The 19,438-nt window shown below is 63.7% G+C and overlaps 1 protein-coding gene across 12 annotated transcripts in view; it reads right to left on the bottom strand.

Moving 5' to 3' along the window:
- Nucleotides 1-19,438, bottom strand: part of TNS1 (tensin 1) — a 251,173-nt gene that overhangs the window by 52,417 nt on the left and 179,318 nt on the right. For all 12 annotated transcript variants that reach the window (XM_075932996.2, XM_089779632.1, XM_089779629.1 and 9 more), the window contains one exon: nt 1,367-3,034. In XM_075932996.2, coding sequence (XP_075789111.2) covers nt 1,367-3,034 — 1,668 coding nt within the window. The remainder of the gene's footprint in view (nt 1-1,366; nt 3,035-19,438) is intronic.

The following is a 19,438-nucleotide window of genomic DNA, read 5'->3' as shown; positions in this document are numbered from 1 at the left end:
CCTGTAGCGGACTAGAACAGACCTGGCCCCGCAGCCCTCATGGGTGGGCGTGGATCCGGGCGAGGCTGCTGGCCCTGTGATGGAGGAGACCAGCATTCAACCCCCTGCTCCGCTACAGACTCCACAGGTGACCTTGGGCAAGTCCCCGAGCGGCTCTGGGTCTCCGCTGCCCATCCGTGCAATGGGTGTAATAGCCCTGCCCTGCCCTGCGGGGGTAAATACTCGCTGTGCGCTGCTTTTACAAGCCACTGCCTCTGCTTTCTCCTGCTCCCAGGCTCATGTCTCCCCGCCCCAGAAGCAGGCGCAATTTCCCTTTGGCTGCAGAAGGAGGAGCTGCAGGAGGGCAGGGGGAAGAGATCTACTGCAGCCACCGCACACCTCCACAGGCGGAAAGGTCCTGGTGCCAGCCCGAGCCTTCGCCCCGCGACAGTCGCCAGCCAATGCTAGGGCTCTCGGGGTGGCGAATCCCGACTGGCGACCCCGTCAGAGCAGGCCCGATGCAGCTGGGTGCACAAAGTAACTCAGGCAGCCCCGGGGAAGTCTGTGACCTAGCCCTGCACGGCTCACACGGCCACCACCTCGCCAGCTGGACATCAGGAGAGCCCAGCGGCCGGGCGGCGACCCTGCCTGGAGAGCAAGGCCATGTGGGACACCCTCACACCAGCCAGGGCCAATGTTCCCTCTAATAGTTCCCATCCATGTGCGGAATAAATTTTGTTATATGCACCAAGGCATGTGCAGATGTGCACCACCAATACAAGCACCTGCTGCTGGCTCTGGGTGCTCTGCTAAGCAGCTGGGTAGCGTCTGAATCTCTCCTGGGCGGCCGCTCAGCTCACAGGGGACACTGGGCCGCACCCCGTTTTCAGAGAGGGGACTCTGGGAGTGTGCGGGGGGATGTTTAACTCGCCTTTGTCCTCGGTCCTGCCGAGCTGCGTTTCATCTCACCCTTCTCGCAACTTCCAGCCCTTTCTCCCTCTGCCCCCCCCCCCGCCCGTGCCTCCTTCCCGGGTTCCCCCGTTCCTCCGGAAATGCCCCGAGTCGCCTCCGCTGGGCACGGCTTCCCCAGGTGTTTTCGGGGCCCAGAGGGTCTAGTTTCCACGTGGCCTGGAGTCAGGCTGGGACATGGGGCAACAGGGCGTCTCCAAGCCAGAGGGATTCCCACACAGCCGGTGCCTTGCTGCGTCCGTGGCTCCTCTCGCCGTGAGAACTGGGCATGCAACCCTCAGCACAGTCGCTGGAGAAGGGGCTCTCGGCCATCCCTTGCCCCTCCCAACGGCCCGGGACAGACGCCCCCGTCCCTGGGCTGACAGCCAGCCAGAGACGGCTGCGGGGAGAGACGGCACCGCGACACAAAGCCTCTTACCTGCTATGCGGTGGGCCACCAGCCCTTCCAGGTGCATGGGCTCTTCCGACGGCTCAGCAGGCTCCCGGTGCTGCTCGGCTCCCTTCGAGGGCATCTGGGCCGCCGTGGGGGAGGGCGGTGCCGGGCCGTGGGGCTGCCAGGGCCCGCCGGGGCTGTAAGGTGCTGCCAGAGGGAGGGGAGAGCTTCCCGGGGCGTGGCCGAAGTGCCTCGTCTGCTGGCTATAGGGCCCCTCGAAATCCTGCCCCGGGGACTCGGGCTCCCCAGCGCCCCAGCCCATGCGGGCCAGCGGTTCGGAAGCCGGCGGGGGCTGGGAGACGGCGGCGGAGGGCACGCTCGCCGGCAGGGCGCCGAGGGTGTAGCTGGGCCTCGGCTGGGTCACCTGAGGGGCTGCCTGGCTGGGAAAGTCCGGCACCAGCTGGGCAGACAGGGAGAAGCCAATCGGGCTGGGCCTGTCCTCCCTGGCGGCCGCGGCAACGCTCGGGGACTTGTGCCTCAGGGAGACAGCGGGCTCCATGTCCAGCATAAGCATGTTCAGCGCCTCGATGGACTGCTCGATCTCCTTCGGGGAGGCCACCCGGGGAAACTCGGGGATGCCGTGGCTCGCCGGCGGCAGGGGGCTGACCTGCGGGCTGGAACCGGACCCACTCGGGCTCTGGCTTTCCAGGCTGCCGTCTTGCTGGCGGGAGGGCGGCCTGCTCCCGGCTCCGCTGCTGCCTTGCTGCTGCCAGGAGTGGAGGCCCCTCTGCACGGCCTCCCGGCTGCTGGTGCTCCGAGCCGGCGCCTGAGGGAGCGGAGGGCCCGGCTCCACAGCTGGGTAGGACTGGGAGCGGTACATGCCGAGGGCGTCCAAGCCGTACGGGTAGGGCTGCGTGGCGGCCGCCGGCTGGAGCCAGACGGGCTCGGGGAAGCCGGGTTCCTGCTGCCGGTAGTCGGACAGGTTCTCCTGGGCGGACACCGTGGGCCGGAGGTGGCTCAGCAGGGGCTGGGGGTGCCGCCCCATCACGCCCCGCAGCGTGTGCTGGCTGCCGTGGGGGTACCCCCCGTTGATCAGCGGCTCCGCGCCGTACAGCCCCTCTCTGTGCAGCTTTGCCGCGCCGTCGAAGCTGGACGGGCCATTGGGCAGGGCGGAGAGACTTGCCATCCGGGGCACCTCCTGGGAGCCGACCTCGTTGGCATTGGGGTTGCCGTCGAAGGAGGAGAGGGTGCCCACGCTGCCCACGCTGTGCCCGTCCTGGTTGGGCAGCTCGTCATCCAGGATGTCCGTCTCCCGCTCGGCCACCAGCCCGCCGGCGCTCCCATTGACGTGCACCTGGGCCGGCACCATGTGGCGCCCGGCACGGGCCGAGCCGCCGGCCGACACCGCCGCGGGGTGCTGGTTGTGCATGGAGGCGCCGCTCTCCAAGCCGAAGCCGCTCAAGAGACGCTCGAGCTCTTGCTTCTCCTCGGGGCTCAGCGCCGGCTGGCCGCTGCCGGGCGCTGCCGGCTCATCGGTCTTGTCGGTCTTGGTGGAGGCGGTGGAGTTCCCGGAGTCGCTGCTGACGGAGAGCGTGTGCGCCAGGTGGTTGGGGGTCGCCGCGAGGGGGCCGCTGGCGCCGCCGCGGAGGGAGTCTTTCTTCTTCACCTTGGCGTAGAGGCTCCCGTCGAGCGGCCCCTGCGTGTGCCCCAGCTCTGCACGGGAGAAGGGAAGAAAGGCGCGGTCAGAGGTGCGCTCAGCTCTCGACTTTGCTACCTTCGGAGCTGCTCAGACACTGACCAAAGAGCCTCGCGGCTCTGCCGGCCGGCCGCCAAGCACTTAGACGCCCCAGGAAACACACACCACCTCCCCGCCGCGCTCCTGCGGGCGCCGGCTCCCTGTCCTCTGCGGCTAACCCCCCCGTTCCCGGAGGAGACGGCGTCTCCTGAGCCCCGGCTGCAGACTTTCCTGGAAGCCTGCTTGCTCGGGGCTGAGAGCACAGGATGTTCTGCAGTGACTGAGCTAAAAAAGCAGGCCGGATCGATACAGCGTGAGAGTGAGCACTCCCGCAAGCTGGGCCGCGGGGGGCATCTGGATCCGGCCCCCGACGCTCAGCGCCCCCCCCAGCATTGGGGAGCTCGCGCTGACCCTCCAGCCCCCCACCCCGCCCCACCATGGGGCTGGAGCACACAGAAGCTGCTAGGCTGGGCGCCCTGGGGCGGGGGGGGGGAATGTGGGGAGCGTCTTTCTCCCCAGTCGGGGGCCGCGTCAGTCGTGCGGCCCCCGACGGATGCTTCTGTGGGTCAGTGGCCCCCGACCCGGAAACGGTTCCCCCCTGGTTTAAGAGGTGGGGATCCTTTCTGGCCCAGAGGCCACTGACCCACAGAAACATCCGGCGGGGGCCGCACACGAGTGAGAAGCAAAAATCCAAAAACCAGGCCTCAGTGACGCGGCCCCCGACTGGGGAGAAAGACGCTCCCCACACTCCCCTCCTGCCCCAGGGCGCCCAGCCTAGCAGCTTCTGTGAGCTCCAGCCCCACAGTGCGGGGGGGGGGGGGGTTGGAGGGTCAGTGCGAGCTCCCCAATGCTGGGGGGGGGTCCTGAGCCTCAGGGGCAGGATCCAGGCAAGCCCCCCGGCCTGAGACCCCCATGGCTGTGCTGCAGTGAGGGAGGAGAGTGGTCCGTGGCCGGCTCGTGGCCTGGGATTCACCGGCCCACAGACTTTAAGGGTCATTTTGTCTGAGTTCCTGCACCACTGGTGGTAGGGAGGGGCTTCAGCCCTATGAGACCGGGGTCTGTTGCCCCACGGGGTACCGGGGCTCCCAGCTTCTGCACCCTGGGAACGTAACGGCCAGACGGGGTCAAACCAAAGGCCCATGCAGCCCAGGGTCCTGTCTGCCCACAGTGGCCAGCGCCAGGTGCCCCAGAGGGAGGGAACACAACAGGGAATCCTCACGTGACCCCTCTCCTGTCATCCATTTCCAGACACACAGAGGCCAGGGACACCGTTCCCGCCCAGCCTGGCTAATCGCCATCGATGCAGCTAACCTCCAGGAATGTATCTAGCTCTTTTCTGAACCCTGTTAAAGTCCTGGCCTTCACAACATCCTCTGGCGAGGAGTTCCACAGGTTGACAGTGCGCTGAGTCAACCTGTGGAGGGCCACCGGGACTCCCCGCTTCAGCCCCACGAGGCACTGGGGCTCCCAGCTTCGGCCCCACGTAGCACTGGGGCTCCCAGCTTCAGCCCCACGAGGCACTGGGGCTCCCAGCTTCAGCCCCACGTAGCACTGGGGCTCCCAGCTTCAGCCCCACGTAGCACTGGGGCTCCCAGCTTCAGCCCCACGAGGCACTGGGGCTCCCAGCTTCAGCCCCATGTAGCACTGGGGCTCCCAGCTTCAGCCCCACGAGGCACTGGGGCTCCCAGCTTCAGCCCCATGTAGCACTGGGGCTCCCAGCTTCAGCCCCACGAGGCACTGGGGCTCCCAGCTTCGGCCCCACGTAGCACTGGGGCTCCCAGCTTCAGCCCCACGAGGCACTGGGGCTCCCAGCTTCGGCCCCACGTAGCACTGGGGCTCCCAGCTTCGGCCCCACGTAGCACTGGGGATCGGGGCTCACTAGACACACGCCAGCCTGGCCCCGATTCCCCTTTAGTGGCGACCTTTGGAGACCTGCCAGCCAGCCAGTTTTACATCCAGGAGATCCACTCACGATCCCAGACGTGGCTCATGTGGCGACATGGCCACGTTTCCGCCACGTGTGCACCGGCTGCCACCCAAGCCCTGGGCGGCCTGCGGGCAGGAACCAGCCGGCTCCGGCCTGACCCTCGCCGTCAACAGCAGGCCCTGAAGCAGCGATGGGTCAGCCCCGGAAGGCAGACGCCAGTGCCTGGCTGTGGGGTTGCTGGGCGGGACCCTCTGTTTGGGAGACTCCCCCGTGCTCCCCTCAGGCCCAAGCAAAGCAACCAGCCCCCTTGGACGCCCCACTCCCGCTTGTGGGCCCCACAACCCAGACTAGCCCTGCCGACCCCACCCTCACAGCCTGGTCCCTCATGCCGGCAGCTCCGGCCCCTGCAAACTTCCCCTCCGCCCGCCGGCCTGCAGGCCCCTCTCTCTGCTGGACTCCAGGCGTCTTCTTCGGCCAGATGGGGCGGGGGGGCTCGTGGAAGGCCAAGGAGGCAGCACAAAGCGCTTTCTTTCCAGAGGAAAAAGTGACGCTCCCCTGGGCGCGAGCCAGGGCCCTGACTCAGAACCGGGCGCGAGCGCCGAGCGACAGCGGGAGGCCGGCCCGCTCCGGTCTGCAGGCAAAGCCTCCGACACGGAGCCCGGAGCCCGGAGCCCGGAGCGCAGGGGGCTCAGCAGCCCCGGCTTCTGTTTAAACACTGCAGCAGCCACACAACACGCACTCACACAGCGCAACACATCCACACAACACGCACACGGCGCAACACATCCACACAACACGCACACATACTCACACAGCGCAACACATCCACACAACACACACACACACTCACACAGCGCAACACATCCACACAACACACACACACACTCACACAGCGCAACACATCCACACAACACACACACAGCGCAACACATCCACACAACACACACACATACTCACACAGCGCAACACATCCACACAACACGCACACGGCGCAACACATCCACACAACACACACACATACTCACACAGCACAACACATCCACACAACACACACACAGCGCAACACATCCACACAACACACACACATACTCACACAGCGCAACACATCCACACAACACACACACAGCGCAACACATCCACACAACACGCACACAGCGCAACACATCCACACAACACACACACATACTCACACAGCACAACACATCCACACAACACACACACATACTCACACAGCGCAACACATCCACACAACACACACACATACTCACACAGCACAACACATCCACACAACACACACACATACTCACACAGCGCAACACATCCACACAACACGCACACAGCGCAACACATCCACACAACACACACACATACTCACACAGCGCAACACATCCACACAACACGCACACAGCGCAACACATCCACACAACACACACACATACTCACACAGCGCAACACATCCACACAACACACACACAGCGCAACACATCCACACAACACACACACATACTCACACAGCACAACACATCCACACAACACACACACAGCGCAACACATCCACACAACACACACACATACTCACACAGCACAACACATCCACACAACACACACACAGCGCAACACATCCACACAACACACACACATACTCACACAGCACAACACATCCACACAACACACACACAGCGCAACACATCCACACAACACACACACATACTCACACAGCGCAACACATCCACACAACACACACACAGCGCAACACATCCACACAACACACACACACACTCACACAGCGCAACACATCCACACAACACGCACACAGCGCAACACATCCACACAACACACACACATACTCACACAGCGCAACACATCCACACAACACGCACACAGCGCAACACATCCACACAACACACACACATACTCACACAGCGCAACACATCCACACAACACACACACAGCGCAACACATCCACACAACACACACTCACACAGCGCAACACATCCACACAACACACACACAGCACAACACATCCATACAACACACACACACTCACAAAGCGCAACACATCCACACAACACAAACACATACACAGCACAACACATCTTCACAACACGCACACACACACAGTACAACACATCCACACAACACACACACACACAGCACAACACATCCACACAACACACACACACACAGCACAACACATCCACACAACATACACATTCACACAACACAACACATCCACACAAAACGCACACACCCACACAGAGCACCATTCATCCACACAACACACACACACATCCACACAACATTCACACACAGCACAACACATCCACCCAACATGCACACATACACACAGAGCACAACACATCCACCCAACACGCACACGCACACGCAGGCTGACGCCCCGGGGCGACACACACACAACGCATAGAACAGGTCAGGTGGAGCCGCTCCCCACCAAGGGGCACAGACACACACAGCCCCTGCCCCCAGCCCGGCGAGCGCCCCGCGGCACGCAGGCACGTCGTGCACCCAGCCAGCGCCCTGCGGCCGCGCCCGCCACCTGCCCACACTGCAACCGCGCGGGCAACGGGCTTCTGCGTGCGGGGCCGCCAGGGGCAGCTCCTAGGCAAGCTGTGGGGGCCCCTTACGGAGGGGCAGATGTATCGGGCCCACACGAAAGCGGATGCCCTAAGGCACCCGACAGTCTCCTCGTTGCTTTGCCATTCCTGCCTCGGCCGGGCAGTCCCCCCGGCGCTCCGCGAGGATCCCAGGGCTGTCTCTTCCCGCAGGGGAAACCCGGAGCAACACCCCTTCCAGACCCCCCAATTGCCCCCCAGCCAGCTATGTTCTGCCCTTCGGGGTCAGCCGCTCTCCTGGCTGCAGCAGGCCCTGGGAGGCCGGGAACGGGCCGCGGAGAGGCAGGAATAACACGCCCGCGGGGTTCTGGCCGTATCAAATAAATAAAGCCCAGGACGCAGGGGGAAATAGAGGACAGAGGCTTGAATTAGCCCGTGGCTCAGAGCCCGCCCTGCTGCAGCCGGGAGACGCCAGACTGGTCCTCTGGCCGGGCCAGGGGTATTTTTACCCCGCGTGGTCGCTGGGCTGGATTCTCTGTGAGGGGCGGAGGCAGGAGGAAGGCCGAGCCCTGGCGGCCAACGGCCCAGCGAGCTCCAAGAGGGACACAAACGGGCCGACGTGCCCGGATGGGGCCCTGTGGCCCTGGAGGCCTAAAGCCCCAGCTCATCGTGGCCGCAGGCCTGGGGCAAGATGGGGGGGCAGGCCCCAGGTGGAAGGGGCAGGGCTGAGGGCAGTTCTTAGTGCCGCCCAGACCACGGTGTGCCCTCCCCGGCACCAAGCCTTCAGAGCCACATGGATCGGCACTCCGGTGCCAACTCCAAGAGGTCCAGAGCTCTGGGCCCCTTTGAATCTCTGGGCCCTGGGGTATTCGCCCCCTTTCCCTCCCTGACGGCGGGCCTGCCCCAGCTCTTTGCCTCGGGGAAGGGGAGTAGCGCGACCCCTTCCACGGCAAAGGCTGCGAACTCCAATGCATTCGCATCCGCCCCAGCGCCCACCCAGACCCCCAGTCCCCTCGGCTGCGCTCGGTTCCACTGCTGGCAACACTGGTCCAGTTCTGAGTGATTGGGGCCAAAATATTTCCTGCTCCGATGTAGCCCTTCTCAGCCCCGTCTGGAAACACTGCCTGCCCCGGTCCCAGCCAGGCAGGTCTGCAGAACCAGCTACAGGCAGGTTAAGTGACTCACCCCGGCCTGCACGAGGAATCGGTGTCAGAACTGGGCCACGCCCTCACACACACTTGACTCCCACCCCCATGCTTTCACCACGCACTCACAGAGATAGAGCCGAGAGACAGAAACACCCTTGGGAATCCGTGGACACCCCAGGCGGCAGACACGGCTCCGAGTCCTGGCTCACAGGTCCCCTCGCACTGTGCCTGGGTCTGCGAGCGGTCTATGTCTCGGCACCCGCCAGGGCCGGGCGCAGGCTCACAATGACGAAACAGTGCGACTGCCGTGAAATGAACCCATGAGTCTCTCGGCGGGGGCGGGAGGGGCAGGTGGCGGATTCGCCACATGCGGAGCAAGGCTGGCAGAATCCCAGGTCTTGCTCCACGCCAGTGGGCACCTGCCTCCCTGGTCAGTTGTCAGCCACAAGTGCAAAGCCAAAGCAGGGACGGTCAGTCCCAGTCTCTGTCCCGTGAGAACGCCCCGCGGCATCTGCCTCTTCCGTTCCCGAGGCCAGCGGGGCGGCCGGGCAGCCTCACTCCGGTGGCTTAGCCACTTGGCGGCGTTTGCTTTTCAGAGGGAATCACAGAATCCCAGGGCCGGCAGAGACCTCGGGAGTCACCGAGTCCAGCCCCTGCCCAAGGCAGGACCAATCCCAACTCAATCAGCCCAGCCAGGCTTGGTCAAGCCGGGACTTAAACACCTCTAGGGATGCAGATTCCACCACCTCCCTAGGGACCCAGCCCAGCGCTTCCCCACCCTCCTAGGGAAAGTTTTCCCTAATCTCCAACCTAGACCTCCCCCACTGCAACTTGAGCCCATTGCTTCTCGTTCTGCCATCTGCCCCCACAGAGACCAGCCTCTCCCCACCCTTTTTGGCACCCCCTTCAGGGGGCAATGACACACGCAGAGGGGCCTGTGTGGCCCAGTTCGGTCAAAGAGGACAAAGAAGGAGCCAGACAAAACGGTGCTGCTTTGCTCGAGGAACTCCCGGGTTCTCACCCCCGCACCCATCCCCGGGCGGTCTGGCCACCGGGCCCAGGCTCGCTGCTATCAACCCGCTAGCACAACAGCAGGGCAGGGCAGCTCTCCGAGCGCCGAGGGAACCCCACTCGGGGCAGAGCACTGCTGAATTAGCTCCCCACACGCTGCTTCCAGCACGGGCGGCCACATTCAAGGGGAACGGCGAGTCGGGCACTGGGCCAGCAGATCGCAGGAGCCGGGGAAAAGCAGCCCAGAGGCGAAGCAGCGGCAGCAGGCGTGGGGGATCTCTGCACCTCCCATGGTGTCACCAGCCCAGCCTGCTGGGCTCCGATTCCCAGGGGGAACCGACACAGAACGACTCCGGGGCTGAACGACACCCTCTGGGAAACCAGCCTGGGGCATCTCCAAACATGCCCTGTGGCGACAGCAAGGCTGGCTGGCAGGTGGGGACCACGCCAGGGGATGAAGCCCGGCTAGGATCCCAGCTGGAGCTCCCGGTGCTTAGCCCCTGGCCGATGGGGCTTCCGTGTCATAGCCTGCCCAGCTATGCGGCGCGGCTGTGCCAAGGCGCCGTCCCTGCTCCGGCGGGGAAGTGCCGAGGGCTGCCTGGCTCTAGGGGGTCCTGAGCCAGCAAATCGCAGGCTCCCCATCTCGCAAACCCGATGGGTCAGATGCACGGCCCAGCCCGGAGTCAGAACTTACCAGGCAAACACGCCGCCGGAGAGGAGGAACGGGGTGAACTTCCTTCCCCGGCCGTTCACTCCTTTTCCTCCGGTCCCGGAGCTTTCTAAGCGCTCCTGAGGGCAGCCCCGGCTGTCCGTCTGCTGCTCCGCCTCGCCGTCCGTCTGTCAGGGACGGGCGCGGGGTGTTTCCTGGCGCGCGGGCTACAACGCCGTCTGTAATTTCAGCCCCTTGGCTCCCGGGGACTGATCACCCTGCAGCTATGTGAGTGGAGCATGACATCAGAGAGGCTGCGAGGCCAGCAGCCAAGCAGAGCTAGACAGGCCCTCGCCCAGCGCCGGGCGGAGAGGGGAGGAGGTGGAGAAAGGGAGGAGAGGCCAATGGGCAGGCGTGGAGGGACGGGGCGAAGGGAGGGAGATGGAAAGGCAGAGGCGAGAGGAGGAGGCCAGAGACAGACCGAGAGAGGAGGTGATTTTCCACCCCCCTGGCCACGGCTCTCTGCGAAGGGGACCACACAGGGACGGGCAGCTCAGACACAGCCGGGGACTCGGGGGAGCCTGTGGTTATGTTACGGACACAGGAACAAACTCACCTTAAGGAGCCCCTGCTGAAGTCAATGGAGGGAGACGAACGTAGCCCATCAAGAAGGAAGAAGAGAGAGTGAGGGAGTGAATCAGGACAGACAGACAGACAGACAGACGGGTTGTGTGGGGACTGATAGCTGGACAGAGGGCTGGATAGACAGACAGACAGACAGACAGACAGATCAGGTGTATGAGAACAGACAGATAGGAGGGGTACATGGGGACTGATGGCTGGACAGAGGGCTGGATAGATAGATAGATAGATAGATAGATAGATAGATAGATAGATAGATAGATAGATAGATAATGGACAGACAGACGGGGGGGGGCGGATGGCTGGACAGAGGGCTAGACAGACAGAGAGACAGATGAGGGGGGACGGATGGCTGGACAGAGGGCTAGACAGACAGAGAGACAGACGGTGGGGGACGGATGGCTGGACAGAGGGCTAGACAGACAGGAGGGGACATATGGCTGGACAGAGGGCTGGATAGATAGACAGACAGACAGACAGACAGACAGACAGACAGATAGACAGATAGATAGATAGATAGATAGAGAATGGACAGACAGACGGGGGGGCGGATGGCTGGACAGAGGGCTAGACAGACAGACAGAGAGACAGACGAGGGGGGACGGAAGGCTGGACAGAGGGCTAGACAGACAGAGAGACAGACGGTGGGGGACGGATGGCTGGACAGAGGGCTAGACAGACAGACAGACAGGAGGGGACATATGGCTGGACAGAGGGCTGGCTAGACAAGAGCTCTGCATATTAACCCTTTCCCAAGCTGTGCTCCGCTATTTCCTCCCCCGGCGCCCCTCCGACTGCTCTCTCTGCCACTTGGCGCTGGCTGGCCAGGAGGGCTGTGGGTGGCGGATCGGTAGAGAGGCGCCTGGTGCCTGGCGTACGCTCTCCTGGCATGTGCCCAGGCTGTGCCCGGGGGCCCGAGGACGCGGCTAACCAGGGTAGCAGGTATGCCCTGGGGCAGCTAGCTCCCAGCCCTGCAGTGTCTACAGCCTGCGAGCCCGACGGAGCTAGCGCGGGGGTGTCTCTGCGGCTCCGCGCTGAACTCCCCTCTCCACACTCCCTCCCCGGCCAACCCGAACCCCTGGAAAACCGTCCTCAGCACAGCCCGCAAAGCCTCTGCCCCAGCCTCCGTGAGAGGCCCACCCGCCCGCCCGCCACGCCCCCGCCGTCCGACCCGCTAGCCAGGGCTGTGACGCCCGCTCGCTCGGGTCCCCCGTCCCGAAAGGCTTCCTTTGCCACTTGACCAAGCCTGGGGGTCGCTGGCAGGGCCTGTCTGGTTCTGTGCCCCATTCAGCCCTCTGCCCCGTGGGGCCGACGGAGCACGCCCAGAATTCAAACTCCAGCAGGAATCAGCTGCAACTCCGGCCCTTCCCAGGGCACGACGGCGGACTGTCATCAGTGTGAGCAGAGCTGAGCCCGACTCACAGCCTCACACGCTGATCAGCCTCATGCCGACGTCCCCCAGCCTGGGTCTCTGGGCCAGCTGGGGGGGGCAGGAACAGCTGGCTCCTCTGGTCCGGAAGCCAGGCGGCAACCCCTGAGCAAAGGCGATTTTGGGCGGCGTTCCCGGAGAGGGCAGGACACATGGCGGAGAGATACCCGGCAGCTCCCGCAGCGCGGCCCTTGCGGGGACTGGCATTTCGCTGGCCACGCCGGGATGGGCCCGCTTCTCGTCTTACGCCCGCCACTAAACCTGCCAGAAGAGGCTCCTGCAGAAGCCGGCTGTATTCCCTGGGCCCAAGGGAGCAAGCGTGGGTGTCATTCTGCCGAAGGAGGCCCGCCCGCGGCACTGGGGGGTGTTAGTAGTCACGCCAGGCCAGGAAGAGGGCTTGGAAATCCTCCGCCCGCCATCGGGGGCGCTGGCCGTACCCACGCGCGCTCCCAGGCAGCGCAAGCGCTCCGACGCTGGCAGGGCTTTTGGCGCACGCTTCCAAACGCGGGTCTCGCCAGCTGGGCTCCCTTGCTGGCTCGCGCGCTCGCCGATTCCGGCAGGTTTAAGTCTCAAGGAAACTGACAATAACTCTCCCTGGGCATCAGCCCTTTTCTGTCTCCTCTCCTGCCCCGCAGGAGGCTGCCCACGGAGAGAGCCAGCGGGGGCCCTGTGTGGGGCTGGCGGAGCGCATGGGGGGCCTGCCCCAGAGACGTGTCTGGCACTCAGGGCTCTACGCCCGGCCACTCCTCATCAGGGCCAAAGTTCAGCATTTCTGTTACGAAAAACACCCGGACGTGGGGATGATTCTAACCCTTGCTCTTCCCACGGCACTCAGAGTGCTCGGCAAACATTCCTGCAGCGAGTCCCAGCGCCAGCCCGGGCACAGGTCAGAAGGGCGGCCCCAGTTAACACGTGGGGAAACTGAGGCACCGGCCGGGAAAGCGTCTCGCTCCTAGTCACGCGCGTTTGTTCTTCTGCCTCCCGGTCCCGCACTGCAGCCACTAGACAACGCTGCCCCCCCAGTGCCCTGATCTAGCTGAACCTCGTGGGAGGCTCAGGAAAATGGACTGTGTCCCAGTTCTTTAGCATTTCCCTGGCTAGACCCAGGAACACACAGGCAGGGAGCGGCCGGGGTCGGAGTTTCTGTAGGAGGCTCAGCCCAGCTCTCCTGGCGGGTGAGTGGTGGGGAGGGGGATTTCAGTGGGGCTCTCTATGCTGCAATCAGATTGGTGCCTGTTGCACGCACCGGGCCCGGAGCTGGCTTGGATGGCACGAGGTCGAGGGGCTAGTGGGGGAAGACACGGCGGCACAGGCCGGCAGCACGAGGACATACAACAGGGTCTTGGGTGCCTGCTACGGACTGTTCCCTGCTCTTGCTGAGCACAATAAATAGCCACGCAAGCAAGTGTCCCCGCACTGCAAGGCCCCGGCGGTGCCAACAGAACCGCTGCGTCTGCTGTTCCTCCCAACAGTGCCGGGGAGACTAACCCCCACCCCCCGAAGTACCGGCCAACCCTGCACTCTGCTGTCTTCACACCGCCAGGCCTAGCCCCACGTACACGCTCCCCAAAGGTACCTAACCTCTCCCCTCCAGCGTCGCGACCCAGGGAACGGGCTAGTCACTCAGCACATAGTCAACCTGTGGAACTCCTCGCCGGAGGAGGCTGTGAAGGCTAGGACTATAACAAAGTTTAAAGAGAAGCTAGATAAATTCATGGAGGTTAGGTCCATAAAAGGCTATTAGAAATGGTGTCCCTGGCCTCTGTTTGTCAGAGGAAGGAGAGGGATGGCAGGAGACAAATCGCTTGATCATTGTCTTCAGTCCACCCCCTCTGGGGCACCTGGTGCTGGCCACAGTCGGCAGACAGGATACTGGGCTAGATGGACCTTTGGTCTGACCCAGTCCGGCCGTTCTTAGGTTCTTAGTCCTCCAGATTTCCCCCCTTGAGCCCGCTCGGTGCCCCCCAAACCTCCCCGAGCCAGTGCCGCCTCCCCTCAAACACAAGCTGCCCTCCGCGCCCCTCCCCAGATCACCTCTCCCACCCCGGCTTTCCTCTCCGCTCCATAACCCCTGATCTCCGCCCGTCCCACAGCACAACAAACCCACGCCAGGCCGGCAGCCGCCCCGTGAGGGCTTTCTGCCCCATCGCCCTGGCACGTCGGCCGCGCCGTCGGGGGCAGCCTGGGCTGGTGGACTCTGCATCGCAGCCTCCACCCCCGTCCCCACCCCGCTGCTCCCATCGCCCGGCCTTGGCCCCGGGATCGCGGCCAGGCGAGAGGTTTCGGCTCCCTCTGCGCCCAAGCGGAAGGGATGGGTCTCGCCACGGGGCAGGGCGATCGCCCACACTGCCAAGGCCCCACGCGCGGGGCCCGGCTCTGGCCGGCCCAGCCCCACCGCGCCGAGGAAGGTGCCGAGATCCGGCCGGGGGAGCAGGCCCGAGCGCGGCGGGTGTGCCGGGGCCAGGCGCCCAAACAGCTGGCCGGGGAGGGGTGGGAGGGGCCGCGGCATGTGCAGAATGTTTGAAAGGCCGCGGCTGACCCACCCACCGCCGCTCCCAGCTGCTGGAAACAGCCCGGGGGGGCCAGTCCCCTTGCCAAAGCCATGATTCAGGTGGGGAATTAGCCAGTCTCCTGCAGATGTCGGAGCTGGACGCTGGCCAGAGGCCCTCGCTCCGCCATCGCCAGCCCCGGGCGCCCGTCACCAGAGGCAGCCACAGCCCCCCAGCAAGGGCGGCCGGAGGGGGAAAGGAAGACGGGGAGATCGGGGCAGCGTAGGGCAGGAAGGGACAGAACCATCACCGGGGGGAGGCTGCCCTGACCTGACAGGGACCCATCCCACGCTGGGGGAGCGATTTCATCTCCCCCGACCATGCCCAACCGGCCTTGCACACGCACACTCCCTCTGGCTCCCCCGCGAGACCCGGGGCCCCCGGGGTGCTGCAGGCCTGGGACGGACACGGCGGGGAAAGGGGCTTCGGGAGGCCGCAGGGGCCAGGAAGCCAGGGCCTCCAGGCTTCTCCCGGAGCGGAGCCGCGGCACAGACGCCGACTTCTAGTTTCACCCGGTGGGGCGGGGCTCCATCTCCAGGCCCCGCCCCCTCTTCCCCAAAGCCCCGCCCTCGCTATGCCTCTTCCCACCCCTGCCCAACCCCTTTCCCAAGGCCCCCACCCGCCCCTTACCCTCCAGCCCCCGCCCCGAGCTCCCAAACAGCTGAGGCTGGTGGGTGCCTGGCCCCCGCTGGTTTTTTCCCCATGGGTGCCCCAAGTCGGCGTCTATGAGCAGCGTAAACTAGGGAGTGGCAACTGGGGGTGGGGGGGGCTGGAAGTCAGGACTCCTGGGTTCCCTCCCTACCCCCCCAGAGGTGCACAGGGAGCTGAAAACTGTTCGTCTCTGGGCACCTCGGGTTTGGCCCACGCAGCCCTACCGAGGCCAGGGCAGAAACGGGCCAATGACCCCAGCGGAGGAGCCCTCCATCCCTCCCCGGAGTCCGGAGCAGCGGTGCAGACGCAGCACCCCTGCTCAGCTGCTCCCCACACACACACACACCCCCGGTGTCTCACTGCCTGCCCCGCACTGGCCAACACGGGCCCTGTGGTGGCTAACGGCAGCCCCCCTGCCCTTGCTGAGCAGCCGTGAACAGAGGCGGCTTGTGGTGTCCACGGTCAGGCCAGGAGGCCGGAGGGATTGTTTCTGCTCTCGGAGGCTCCAGGAGGAAGGTCCCAGGCGTTGCATGAGTGGGCCCCTAGCCCCTAGCCCAGGCTGGCCGGCAGAAAGGCCACGGGTAGGGGGAGAACACTGACGGGGGAAGGTGAGGATCTGTCTCCCTTATCTCCCAACGCACTAACCCGTTCTCACCCATCCGCCCACCGTGGGTGACCATCTCCTTCTGGAGACCCTGCTCCCCCGCCTTCCGCCGGCCTCGGCTCCGTCTCCTTCCGGAGACCCCGCTCCCCCGCCTTCCACCGGCCTCGGCTCCGTCTCCTTCCGGAGACCCTGCTCCCCCGCCTTCCGCCGGCCTCGGCTCCGTCTCCTTCCGGAGACCCTGCTCCCCCGCCTTCCACCGGCCTCGGCTCCGTCTCCTTCCGGAGACCCCGCTCCCCCGCCTTCCGCCGGCCTCGGCTCCGTCTCCTTCCGGAGACCCCGCTCCCCCGCCTTCCACCGGCCTCGGCTCCGTCTCCTTCCGGAGACCCCGCTCCCCCGCCTTCCTCCGGCCTCGGCTCCGTCTCCTTCCGGAGACCCTGCTCCCCCGCCTTCTGCCGGCCTCGGCTCCGTCTCCTTCCGGAGACCCTGCTCCCCCGCCTTCCACCGGCCTCGGCTCCGTCTCCTTCCGGAGACCCTGCTCCCCCGCCTTCCACCGGCCTCGGCTCCATCTCCTTCCGGAGACCCTGCTCCCCTGCCTTCCAGCAGCCTCGGCTCCGTCTCCTTCCGGAGACCATGCTCCCCCAACTTCCACCGGCCTCGGCTCCGTCTCCTTCCGGAGACCCTGCTCCCCCGCCTTCCACCGGCCTCGGCTCTGTCTCCTTCCGGAGACCCTGTTCCCCCGCCTTCCACCGGCCTCGGCTCACCCTGGAGCTACAGAGACAGCACAGGCAAGCAGGAGCTGTCCCGCCTGGCCTGACTTAGATCCCAGCCCCACGGGGGGAGGCGCTGCACTGACCCATAGCCACAGACAGCGCCTGCCCCAGAGAGATAAGTCAGAAAAAGGGTCAGAGGAAGGAAAGAGAATGTCCTCCAATTTGATAGAGGGGGAAACTGAGACACAGCAAGACAAAGTGACTGGCCCAGGGTTACAAAGAGAGTCTGTGGCGAAGCCAGGAAGTGATTATAGATACACACACAACACACGTATCCATCCAGCACCTTCACCACAGTGTATACCCGGCACTACATTACACACACACACACCCCAACCACAGTGTATACCCGGCACTACATTACACACACACACACACACCCCAACCACAGTGTATACCCGGCACTACATTACACACACACACACACCCCAACCACAGGGTATACCTGACACTACATTACACACACACACACACCCCAACCACAGTGTATACCTGGCACTACATTACACACACACACACCTCCGAACCACAGTGTATACCCGGCACTACATTACACACACACACACACCCCAACCACAGTGTATACCCGGCACTACATTACACACACACCCCCCCAACCACAGTGTATACCCGGCACTACATTACACCCCCCCCCAACCACAGTGTATACCCGGCACTACATTACACCCCCCCCCAACCACAGTGTATACCCGGCACTACATTACACCCCCCCCCAACCACAGTGTATACCCGGCACTACATTACACCCCCCCCCCCAACCACAGTGTATTACACAGTGTATACCCGGCACTACATTACACCCCCCCCCCCAACCACAGTGTATACCCGGCACTACATTACACCCCCCCCCCCAACCACAGTGTATACCCGGCACTACATTACACACACACCCCCCCAACCACAGTGTATACCCGGCACTACATTACACACACACACACACCCCCCCAACCACAGTGTATACCCGGCACTACATTACACACACACACACCCCAACCACAGTGTATACCCGGCACTACATTACACACACACACACACCCCAACCACAGTGTATACCCGGCACTACATTACACACACACACACCCCCAACCACAGTGTATACCCGGCACTACATTACACACACACACACACCCCAACCACAGTGTATACCCGGCACTACATTACACACACCCCCCCCCCAACCACAGTGTATACCCGGCACTACATTACACACACCCCCCCCCCCAACCACAGTGTATACCCGGCACTACATTACACACACACACCCCCCCAACCACAGTGTATACCCGGCACTACATTACACACACACACACCCCCCAACCACAGTGTATACCCGGCACTACATTACACACACCCCCCCCAACCAGTGTATACCCGGCACTACATTACACACACACACACCCCCCCAACCACAGTGTATACCCGGCACTACATTACACACACACACACCCCCCCAACCACAGTGTATACCCGGCACTACATTACACACACACACACCCCCCCCAACCACAGTGTATACCCGGCACTACATTACACACACCCCCCCCCCCCAACCAGTGTATACCCGGCACTACATTACACACCCCCCCCCCCACCACAGTGTATACCCGGCACTACATTACACACACACACACCCCCAACCACAGTGTATAAAGTATAGATGTGTCCGGAGATGTTTAAGAGCAGGTTAGACAGACACCTGCCAGGGATGGTCTAGATCAAGGCTACTCAACTTTGGAAGCCCCGGAGGTCACAATGATACTCACAGCACTTGCAGAGGGCTGCAACGTAAGTGTGATTGCATATACATGCAAATATATATGCAAATATATGCAAATAGCTTCTTTCACACTGACAGGCATGAATACAAAGATTACATCTTACGATGCGCCGGACCCAAACGTGGCCAGTGTGAGCCAATCAGGCTCTGCCCACAAGGCTAAGCAGCCGGCACTTCCCACAATGCCCCAACGCTCCCAGCACCTCCTCCCTGGGGGCTAGAAACGCCTGTTCAAGCCAGCCAGTCCGCTTGTGTCTGTCAATGCTCACCCCGACCGGGAGACACCTCGCCGTTGTGGAGCGAGTTCCCAATGGAGGCCACGTTCAAAGGATCCCACTCGCGGGCCACGTGCTGAGTAGCCCTGCTCTAGATGGTGCCTGGCCCTGCCGCGAGGGCAGGGGACTGGACGTGGTGACCTCGCGAGGTCCCTCCCGTTCTACGAGTCTACGATCTGGGGCAGGCTCCCTGCTCTGGGCTGGAACCAGACAGGCTCAGCCGGAGAAACACGGACACTTCTCCATGCAAACCGACTTGGTGTAACCAACGCGGACCCCGCAACGGGGACTCTCACCAGCCTCTGTCACGCACCCGGAGCGCTAGAGCCACAGGGCCCCGACAAAAGAGGTCGCAT

Source organism: Pelodiscus sinensis, chromosome 7 (assembly GCF_052426305.1).
Source record: "Pelodiscus sinensis isolate ZL-2025 chromosome 7, ASM5242630v1, whole genome shotgun sequence".
Lineage (NCBI taxonomy): Eukaryota > Metazoa > Chordata > Testudines > Trionychidae > Pelodiscus > Pelodiscus sinensis.
This window is presented reverse-complemented; position numbering and strand designations above follow the sequence as displayed.